The 11,880-nt window shown below is 42.8% G+C and overlaps 1 protein-coding gene across 1 annotated transcript; it reads left to right on the forward strand.

Moving 5' to 3' along the window:
- Positions 1-6,842: 6,842 nt before the first annotated feature.
- Positions 6,843-11,576, forward strand: LOC117140654 (POU domain protein CF1A). Its single transcript, XM_033303695.1, is given in 1 exon segment — positions 6,843-11,576. A coding segment is annotated over 1 exon segment (2,136 nt). The 5' UTR covers positions 6,843-7,534; the 3' UTR covers positions 9,671-11,576.
- The last annotated feature ends 304 nt before the right edge of the window (positions 11,577-11,880 follow it).

An 11,880-nucleotide genomic window follows, 5' to 3' on the forward strand; every position in this document is an offset into this window, starting at 1 on the left:
TTTATTATGTTATTAGCCAAACCAAAGTTAAAATTCCTAGCCCGCACCGGTCTTCAACTTTAAAGGCTCTTCTAAACGCCTTGTTTGACTTGGCCAAAAGCGAAGCGCCTCCGCCAGCTGAACGGCCATTATATCTTATCATTAAAATATTTTTACGCCGCTTTAAATTATTATACAAAGAGGTACAAACAACAGGGAAATGTGAACGTTTGCTGGCTACTGTTAAATGAGCACGTTGGGCCTGGTCAGCCGTGTCCGGGGCACTCCTCTTCGGGGCTGGCTTCTAACAACACTTACAAGTGCTGGAACTACATAATCTAAAAGCAGAAATGCTGAAAAGCAGAAGCGGCAATAATAAAATTGAAACTGATCGCATTTCAGAATGCTCGGCACGTCGCGCAGTTTATTAAAATAACTTGGCTAGGGGGACGCACAGGAATGGCGGGATATCGGGAGAGCTCGGGGAACCATCACCTGCTATATGGGGGAAAGAAAAATTAGTTTAATCATAAAAATGCTCGACATCGATGGCAGCAGAAGAAGACAACTCTTTGGGGGCAGCTACCTGTTTTGAGCAAGAAGATGACTTCAATTAAAAGCTTTTAACAATATCACGTACGGCAAATCGCAGGAGCGCGGGGGGTGGGTTGAGAGTCTGATTACATCACAGTCCTGTGGCGGTCTCAATGGAAAGACTACTCCATTTTTTTGCGTTTTATTTCACCTTACTTTTTTGGTCGGTTATCAGGTGTAAAGCATCGCGCTCAAAGCGGTTTCAATGAAAACGCGTTTGTGTCCGAAGTCTTTTGATTTTCGCCACATCTCTGGAGGATAGTGGTTCAGTAGATACCATCGCCGGCTGAGGCTTTCTGCACGTGCTATATCCACCTCCGTCAGCCGCCCGCAGATCAAAGAACTCCTGACCACATCTCCCGTCCAAAAAAATATAAATATAAAAGTTGACCATGTCACGTCAGGGCGTCAAGTCTTTGTCGGCACAAAGTTTTTTATTTTGAGTTTTTCGCTCCTGTCACTGTCAGCTAAAGTTAATAACAATAACAGTAACAGTATAAGCAATTTCGGTGGCAGCGGCAAAAACACAATATTCGGCGCATGCGAAACTTTCGGGCGTTTTTCGGCAATCGTTTCGATTATAAAAATTTCATTTATGCCTTATGGGCGATTTGCAATTTCTGCGCAATTTGGTTCGGCGTGGCGCGTGCGACTTACGCAATAAAAATGGCGTTTATGGTTCAATTAAAATTCATTTAACCAGATTTGTAAATAAAAACAGAAATTATGTAATAATGAAGGAAGTTGTGATGTTTTTTATCACTTAAATACTACCTACCTGGTAGATTTAAAACATAAAAGTTAAACTGATGTTGTTTTTCATCAAAATCATACATTATTGAAATATTATAAAATATAAAGTTTAAACAATCTTTCATTTGGTTAAGCAAAACTTTCCAATTTGTAATTTTTATGGTAAGGTCAGAGGAAACTCACCACGGACTGTCGAAAAACCCACCCCTTGGGCAGATGGTTCGTGGAAAGGCTAAGTCAGGGGTTAGAAGGGTTCACTTCCGCTTCCTATAAGAACCGAAAACACTAAGAACTCGGGGCATAAAAACAATTGGACGAGTTGATTGGCCTTTGATGTGCCAGGAGGCATTTGGTGTGCCAGGAAAAAAGTGTCAGTCGGAAAATGTGTGCCACTGTTTTTGTCGCTAATGATATGCACCCCTGGGCCTAAAAGGCCACGACCCCTCGAAATGCGATGGATATCGTTTGACGCAATCGTTTTTTTTCCGGTTTTTCTGTTTTTCGAAGGAAACCAACCAACATGCGTGCCGTAGTTGTGCCATAGTTTGCAAGTTTGGCCTCTGTTTGAAGTCCCAGTCACCTGGGCACAGGAAAAGGAAGAGTCGGAGAACGCGTTGCCCTTTTGACTGCATTATGCAAATGTTCCATGAAAAGAGATTTTTATTGACATATGTTTTTCCCTTTGCCGCCCGGCTTGTATGTATTTCGTTGAATTTCCTGTCGCCACTTCGGTGGGTGTGAACAGAGTTTTAATTTTCATACATTTTCCATTTTCCAGCCATCATTCTTGGGTTGGGTTTTCAGTGACTGAGTGCTTTGGTTTGCATTTCGAGCCGATTGAAAGTGAGAGGACAGCACACAAAAGTGAAGTTTATGGAGATTTAACGTCTTAATGCATTATTTATTTTTCTAGATTTTCTGTTTATCTGGAGTTTTTCCGAATAATGAAACCAAAATCCAAACTATTAAACTCAAATCTCGAAAGTGAGTTAAGCAGATGCAAGTTTTGGCTTTTAAATCGAAAATTGATCTGATTTTATGTTCCAAACATATATTGTTTATATGATGGGTAAAATTGTTTCTAACTTATTTATATAATTTTCAGCGAGTTTTGGATATTATTATCTAAGTTAACATTTATACATGTTCATGTTCATAGCTCTTAAATTTACCCCAGTAGATTTAAGGACATTTTTAACTATTCTTCTACAATCGGCTTTATCATAACCTACTTAACTACTTAACGAGCGTTGAAAGCGACGCTTACCCCACATAAAGGCAAAAAAAAAAAGTTGAAAAAAAAATTGTGTCCAGGTGTTGCAACGCTTTTTCGTACCTCCTCTATGTCGTTCGCCAATAATTCACGACCCTGACGGGTTCGCTCTGCCTATGGGACGTGTCACAGCGCCGCAGAGATAAATTAGTTAATAAATAAAAGGGAAAAAATGCTAACTAATTTGCATATTTGCCCTTTGCGCGGTCTCATTGACAGTTGGGCGTCGGGCTTCAATGCCAAAAGCCAATGAGGCGCACCAAAAATGCATTTAAACCGAAAACGGGGCGATGGGTCGTTCTTCTACCCTTTTCGACAACAATTGCCATTTTGAGCTCCGTTCGCATTTTTACTTTATTTTTTGGTTGCTGCTGGTCTGTGTTTTTTGGCGGGACGCAGAAATTTTCTATTTTGGCTGTGCTAATTTGCATATGACAGCAAGGATGTGCGTGTGTGTGCTGGAATTTTGGCAAACTCTACTTCTGAATTGCCCTGCCAGCTTGTCTCGGCTCGTAGGTAGCGAAAGTGAAAGGATTCGGGCCGAAGACCCATAGGATAAGCGCCCTGATTGCATACCAGAGACTTTTTTAACGGCCGCTGCATGCAAAATTGCAAAAATTGATATTGCAGAAGGGCCACACGAAAAAAGAGAACAGAAAGAAAATGATAAATGGTTGGGTTGCATTCACGGGAGATTCGGATTTGCCTATATGCAATTTGCCTACACGGATAGATAGTTGACCTTGCCGAAAAGCGTAATAAAGGGTTGCTCAAGGGTTGTCTTCTTCGGCGGCCTCGTCTTCAGGACTTCCTCACCATCCTTTTTCTTAAGTGCTTGTCTCTCCACTTTTTTTTTGGCGCGCAAAAAATAATCGAGAGCTGGGCATATGGTAACGAGTTGTCCGAGGCTTCTTCTTTTTACGCAAATGGATTGCAGCTGATGATGATGCCTTCGATGTGTCTCTCTAATGAAACGTTTGTTTGCAAATGAGCAAAATAGATAGATCCGGAAATGGGGTTGGGGTGAAGGTTGAAGGATGGAAAGGGGTTGGGAGGGCGATGGTGGGATTATTTGCATGAAATTTACTTTGAAGATGATGTAGGTAGGACAAGGTAAGGATTAATTGAATGCGAGAGTTTTAATCGATTCTCCTTGGGTTACCTATCAAATCAACTGGGGTTCTAAAGGTTACGCTTAAAAAGGAGATCATTTTATCTGTTAATGGTTAAAAGGAATCATGTTTCAAATGCTTAGATGGCTTTTGGATTTTCTGTACATATTAAGTTTAAAACACACGCGAAGTGTTCCCAAGCTAAAGCTTCTTTGTTTGTTTATATCCTTATATTAATTTGCTTTAATTTTCCTTATTTAAATTAGAGTTACGACTAACACTTAAAATTATACACCCACTTCGCCGAGTGGCACTTGCAATAAAATAATGCTCTTCAAGCCGAAAATCCTGTTCAATGGCATTAAATACAGCTTAAACCGATAAAATTACTTTGCATTTGCCACAAATTAGTCGACGTGTTTTATTTCCCCCACAAATATAGAGATTCGCATACTTATCGAGTGTGTGAGTGTGCATTAATTGTATTGGGCGATAAACAAAGCGATCAAAAGCAGACCAGTTTATATGTATGTCTTGATTCGGAAATTATGGCACTTTAATTACCAAAGCAGACATTGAGGTTTTCGGCTCTCGCTCGCACTCGCACTCGTTTGCCGGTCGGGATGGCAAATTAATGCAAAATAAGAAAGAAAATTATGCTAATAATTATAAACAAGTGCGGCCCGAAAACGAGGTGTGAGATAGAGACAGCCGACTGGAGAGGGAGACGGGTAGATGGTAGATGGCCATATAAAAATGCAGCCGAAATGCTAATCGAGCTCATTATCATCCAAATCAACGGCGCCGTGGACGCGGCCGCCACGAAATATCTTCCATTCATAAACGCAGCGCTTAGTTGTATATATGTATATTTTCCTGCTCATTTTTTACCATCGCATCGTTTTTTATTTACTCGCATGCGGCGCATAATTATGCAACAAGTCCTTTGCTGGCCACAAAAACCAAAAACGCGGCGCGTGCGCATTTAGCATATGGACAAAAAACGAAAAGCAGAAAAAAGTGACAGAATCACCGAGGAGGGAGGATGGCCAGCAGAAACAGGATTTCTTCCTTCGCTTCGACATTTGAAATTTAAATACCAGCGTTTTTTTTTGTTTTTGGTTTTTTACTCACTCGCTGTTGTTATTTAGCGCCGCCACCTAATTATCATGTAAATTTTTGTCTAAGGACCAACAATGACTGTGACTTTATTTTGTCACTGGGGTTTTTGGGTTGGAAACGCTTGGCTTATTAATTATGCCCAAGTGCGTGGCCAAAGGATATGGTCATGGAAAAAAAACGTAAACAAATTTCATGCAAATACGCTCGAACTTGTCTGGCTTGCGTCTGCTCGGCTGGATGACCTTAGTTTGCATAATTTTTTGATTGAGCTCTTGACCTGCCTCAAAGGGGTCGTCTACAACTATGCTTAGTATTTTGTGGTGGGTGTTTATGGGATTCTTGGGCATATTATGTGTGCCAGGATTTATTAAATGAGAAAATATATGATAGGATAGCTCTCCCATTTTGTGGGAAAATTCTGAATATTTGTTGACATATTTAAGGGAAATAGTGTGAAAATATTAAGTAATTTGCCTTTATTTTAGAAAGGCAAATTTGGTTAAATAAGCTAAAATTGGCTTTAAAGGAGATTGTGTCCAGAGTTTCATTCATTCATTGTTTTAGGAAACATAAACTCTTACGGATACTTTTCATTCGATTCTTCCTATTGACCCCTAACGCTCCACTAAATCAAAAAACTTTAAAAACTGCACAGCCAGAAACAAAAGTCAGTATTCCAATGATAACTTTAACGATGGCAATTCCTTTAGCTATGCAAATGGATCGCTAGTTTCGCATTAATTTCGCAAACTGGTCATAGAATCAATGAAACTGACGGATGAAGTGAATCAATATCTTTTGTCAGTGAAACATAATTTAACTGTAAAGCAGTCAAAACACAGTCACAAAACACAATGACCAAAAGAAAGATATCAAGGTGTAAAAGAAAGGTATATTTTATGTAGGCAGCCAAATGAACTTATATGCATATGAAAAAGAAAACGAAAAAATATTCACCGATAATATGGTTACTTTTTCAAGCAACAGTTTTAAATACTATTTCAAAATAATAAATAAACTGATAGAATTTACTTTCTTTAATTTAATTAAACTTCACGCACATATATTAGAAACAGAAAACATAAAAATATGTGTTTCTTTTTAACACATTGGTTAAATATGTAATGGGAAACAGTCTATAAAATATATTTTTAACAGAATTCAGCGAAAATTATATTGTGCAGATTTATGATAATCAAATATTATTTGTTCTATAAAGATTATGTATTATTACTATTCACACTTTTGAACGAACGAGAAAAACGGTTGCCTTCAATAGTATTGTTAAAAGCACAACGATAAATAGTTAAATTTTTGAACTGTTTATTTGTTTAATTCCTTGTCTACGGTACGTTAGTAATATGTTCTCCAAATCGCAATGGCAACCACTCCAGATTTCCCCCCCTCCCAAGCAAACACACACACTCACAAAGCTAAGGGAAAAGTTGTCTGGCCAAGGAGCTGCAAGGAACTGAAACAAAGCTCCCCGAACGGGAGAGAGAAGTCCTGGACGCAAAAGCTCCAACTGGGAGATGGCACTACGTGCAATCCCTGTGTTCCCGATAGCTGGGACTCGAAGAAATCGAGAGATGCGCCGTCGCCGTTCGTATCATCTCTCGCCCTCTCTCGCTCGCACTGGGCACTGGGCAATTAAAAATGTCACTCTGCATGGGAATGCATTGAGGGAACTTCGTAGAGCCGGCTCTGGTATTATTTTTTCAGCTCATATATTTTTTGTTTTTGCTGGTTTTGGGGGCGTAACGCTGGAATACGGCGAGCCCAATAGAGCGCAAGTCTCCCTTCCAGTTGCTCGGTAGAGCGTCTATCTCGCTTGCCGCACCAATGGCGGTGCTGCTCGCACCCATGGAACGCTGGAAGGCCAGCGGACAAACTGGTTTCGCTCGCCGGGGTGTGTGTGCGTACTGCGCTCGTCGGTGTGCGTAATCGTATCTGTGTGACGTACCGCCGAGCGTCGAGAGCGCTCAACGTAGAGCTGCGGTGCGAGACATGACGTTAGTTCACTTCGATAGCTCTACGAGTCTGCACGTGAATTTTCCCTGGGCTCTCGGCTGTCTTGACTGCTCAAATCTCACAACACACAATCTCAAATCTCAATCGGCATCGAATCGGTCAAGCAACCCAGTAGAAACACACATTCGAAATCTCAATCTGTATCTGAATATCAGAGTTCTGCGTTCTGACCACTGAGTTCTATCGATGATTTAAATCGTTGCGAAAAATCGCCACAAAAAGTGCCAAGTGTTAGAAGTGCTAAATGAAATTCGAAAATAAAAAATCTAAATAAATAACCAAATAAAACGCAGTTAGCCCAACACGCTAGTCAAGCTAAATAAACGTGAAACCCCAAGCAAATTGCCGTCGGATTTTTTACTTAACCCAAAGCTGAAATAAACTTGTTGAACGCGCTCGAGGGCCACGCCCCCAAAAAAGCAAACGGAAAAAACCGTCGAACCCAAAAACAAAAAACGAAAAAACAAAATAAGCGAAATAGAATATTTTTGCGCCTGCCACGTTGCCCGTAAAAGACGTCAAGACGGTTGCCTCACGGTTCGAGTGGAATGAGCATAGGGACCCTGGTCTTCCTTTCGATCGATCGGTGTACAAAGTCGTTAAACTGAGCCCCAACTTGGAGCCCTACCCCGCCAGCGTGGAGGGCCTGAACAGCCCCAGAGCGGTGGGGATGGCCGCGACTTCGTACATGACGCCGCCGAGCGGTGATCTGGACATGGCCCTCGGAGGCGGTGGATATCACACCTCGTCGCCGCGTTCGGCGGCGGATGCCGGTGAGATGAAGTACATGCAGCACCATCATCATCATCATGCCGCCGCCGCGGCAGCTGCCCACCATCAGTTGCCCTCGTCGCCATCGCCCAATGGCCAGGGCAATGGTGGCGGACTTGGATTGGGTTCCGGTTCCGGGTTGGGCTCATGGAGTGCCCTCCATCCGGATCCGTGGATGCAAACCCATCATACGCACCATCTGCCCGCCGCCGCTGCCGTTGCCTCGGCAGCCGATACCGTCAAGCAGGAGATGTCGCATCTCTCGCAGCAGACGCGCATCCAACAGGGCATGGCCTCGCCCCATGCCGCCTGGCATGCCCCCCATGCGGGACACTATGCGCCCACGGGCGGGTCTCCGTTGCAGTACCATCATGCCATGAACGGAATGCTCCATCATCCGGCCCATGCGGTTGCAGCGGCCCATCATCAGAGTGTGGCGCCACTGCATCATACGCTGCGCGGGGAATCGCCACAGCTGCACATACACCATCACATGGGCGGTGGCGATCGGGATGCCATAAGCGGCGGCGAGGAGGACACTCCCACGTCCGATGATCTGGAGGCCTTTGCCAAGCAGTTCAAGCAGCGCCGAATCAAGCTGGGCTTTACCCAGGCCGATGTGGGCCTGGCACTGGGCACTCTCTATGGCAATGTGTTCTCGCAGACGACCATCTGCAGATTCGAGGCACTGCAGCTGAGCTTCAAGAACATGTGCAAGCTGAAGCCGCTGCTGCAGAAGTGGCTGGAGGAGGCGGACTCCACAACGGGCTCACCCACGTCCATTGACAAGATCGCCGCTCAGGGGCGTAAGCGCAAGAAACGCACCAGCATCGAGGTGAGCGTGAAGGGGGCACTGGAGCAGCACTTCCACAAGCAGCCGAAGCCATCCGCCCAGGAGATAACCTCGTTGGCCGACTCCTTGCAGCTGGAGAAGGAGGTGGTGCGCGTGTGGTTCTGTAATCGGCGGCAGAAGGAGAAGCGCATGACGCCACCAAATACGCTCGGCGGCGACATGATGGACGGCATGCCGCCGGGCCATATGCATCACGGTGGCTATCATCCGCATCACGACATGCACGGCAGTCCGATGGGCACACACTCCCACTCGCACAGTCCGCCCATGCTGAGCCCACAGAATATGCAATCCTCGGCGGTAGCGGCGCATCAGTTGGCGGCCCACTAGCAATCAGAAATCCAGGAGTCGAACTCAGCTGCAGCTGCGTCCACTCCTGCATCCCTCAATAGTCTAAGCCAGCAGCAACAGCAGCAGCAACAACAGCAGCAGCAACACCAGCAACAGCAGCAACATCAGCAGCAGCACACACCGAATACACCATCCTCCAGTGCGGGATCATCGGCTACGATGACCAGCCAGGTGATGTCGCCGCAGAGTCCGCTGGGCAGCTCCTCCGCTGGCAATCAGGCTAACAACAATAATAATAATAACAACAACAATAGCAGCACCAACAATAACAATAATAATAACAACAACAACGAGGAGCAAGTTAAACACCACCAGCAGCAACAGCAACAACAGCAGGCATCCAGCATAGCAGCCGCTGCAGCAGCCGCCATGTACATGGATCCCATGCGCTACCAGCATCCGCACCACCCGCATCCGCATCCGCACCAGCATCCGCACCTGAATCCCGCCCACCATCCGCACCTGTTCCACACGAGCGATCAGTTGCAGCACTCGCAGCAGCAGACCGTCGGCGGCACCAGCAGCAATTCCCAATTGTCACCGGGTGCCGGCAGCAACAGTGGCCTGCCACTCCAGCCGCCCAGCTCCGCCTCGCCGGCCGGATCCGCATCCTCGGTGCTCGGTGGCCATCTCAATCTGAATCCGCTGCACCAGCACCACCACTATCAGCACCACCATCACCAGCAGCACCACCACCACCAGCAGCAGCAGCAGCAGCTCCACGCCCGCCGCCTCTTCGAGTTGAGTCTGCAGTTTGGAGCGGCGGCGGCACCGGGAGCGGTACGGCACTTCAACAGCTTTGGCGGGGCGGGCGGAGCGGGTGGCGAATAGCATTCGTCGGCCGCCTGGTTCGGCTATGAGTCCTCCTAGGATTCGGCGTCGAATGGGTGGCCGCATTTCAAGCGGGAGCAGCCCTAGAATCGTACAGTCGAACTTCTCTAACGCGAACTCAGTTGGTTCGATTCGAATGATCGCAGAAGTAGCTATCTAAAATTTAACTAGCTGTGAGAATTTTAGAATATTTCGTAAGTCATAAGAATATTTTTGAAATTTTTCAATATTTTATTTCTGCGGTGTTTTGAGGTTTTTTAAAATTTCGGAATAGCGCTTCACAGTGTTCTTAAAATCTGTTACTAAATAGAGGCGGAAAAACATTATTTAAAACATATATATTTAAACAATACGAATCATTTTGAGTTCCACGTTAGACAAGCTCGACTGTATGCAGATCTTTAAAGAATAGAAATAAGATGAGGTCCGTCGATGAGGTTGAGAAATCATCTTTTTTACCAGTGCATTAATCTGTGTTAAACTTCAGCTTAAATAGGAGCAGGGAGTGGAGGAGGTGGAGAAGATGGGGAGGCTGCCATCCACCATTTTAGTTTGTTTTAAAGTTTGAAAAACTTGCTTAAATTAAATCAAATTAACTAAATTAAAATGTAAACGAAACATTTCCTTTGTAAAAAAGCGAAAGAAACACGCAATTCAAATCAAACGTGAAACCAAGTGATGTTGTTTTAACCTAAAAACTAAATGCTAAAAAATTAAACTAAATGAAAACAAAAAAAACAGAGAAACTAGTTAAAAGTGCGACCCAAGTGTTAAAGAAACCAAAAAAGACAAGCAAAGAAAACAAATTCCTCAGCTGCTCTCCATAAGCAAGGTAAATGTTTCCATGCCCAAAAGTCCACAAAATACTTTTTCGTTCAACACTTTGTCGCCGTTTAGATCAAGTAAAGAAGGCTCAATGAAAATGAAGGCAGCGGTAGGAGAACGCGGTGGGTTCTAGATAGGGTTTAGGTTCTTAAGCAAGCCGTGTTTATATATATTATATATATATAGCCAGTAGATTGTACTCTAAAACATCTATAAACGAACAGAAAAAGAAAATCGTAGAATTTAACGCGCGGCGAGTAAACAAAAATACGAGATGAAGGAAGGATTAAGTAAAATATGAGAAAACCCCAAAACATCTGTAAATAAAAAACTTACAGTTAAGTCATATTTTTTAGCTTTAAATGCAATTGTAGATTTTTTAATAAGCCCCCTAAGCGAAAAATCATTAAAAATACAACCACAAGCGAAAAAAAAATAAACAACATTTACAAAATATAAATTTTAATTTTTAGGCGGTAATTTTTAATGAATAGGCACGTGAAGTTTAGTTACTTAGTACTGTACTTTCTATATAAGCAAAAGGAAATCGAATGGAAAACAAAAAAGAATATAGCTAAATCTTAAAATTTAAACAAACCAATAATAATCAAATACCACAAATGCTAAATTGTAATATATTAATTGATGTACATTAAAACAAAAGGCAAACTAAATGCTAAACGACAAACTTGAAATTATTTCAACAACAAAAATAAACGAAAATTGTGTAAAAAAATCCTCTTTGTGTTTTTTGATATACGTTTACATTTTAGTCTACTTTTTCTATTTTCTTATACAAAAAACTAAAAAGAAAATCAAACCCTATCCTTTGGTGTAACTTTATATATTATAGAATCTAACGAAATTTTTGTTTAGTGTACTTTGTTTTGGTATGTTGAAAACTATGCTGTAAGAGCGAGAGAAGCGAAGCCGAATATTTAAGATTAAGCCATGCCCTCAACTGTATAATAAATTATATAGACGTACATATATATGCAACAGCAAAGTCAACAAAGCGGTGCATTTCCACCCACACACACACAAACACACATCCACACCGAGGAAAACCAAGAAGAAAAAACTGAAAAGCAAAAAAAAACTCTTAAAAAACAAATAAAAAAGAATATTATTCGAAAAAAAAACGCACCGTCCTTTTATTATTATTTAATTAGCGGCATCATTTATTTGCATTTACTTTCGTCCGCTTTTTGGTTGCGAAGTTTATGAGTCGTTGGTTTTGACAGTTTTACAGGAGTTTTACGGCCGCCTTTTGCAGATGCTGGTTACGATAGGGCGTTTATATCGATGAAATCGCGATAATTGCGTGTATTATTAATTTCGTTTGTTTGCTTAAAGTGTTCGGAAAGCCATTAAATAATTAAGTG

This window comes from Drosophila mauritiana, chromosome 3L (assembly GCF_004382145.1).
Source record: "Drosophila mauritiana strain mau12 chromosome 3L, ASM438214v1, whole genome shotgun sequence".
Lineage (NCBI taxonomy): Eukaryota > Metazoa > Arthropoda > Insecta > Diptera > Drosophilidae > Drosophila > Drosophila mauritiana.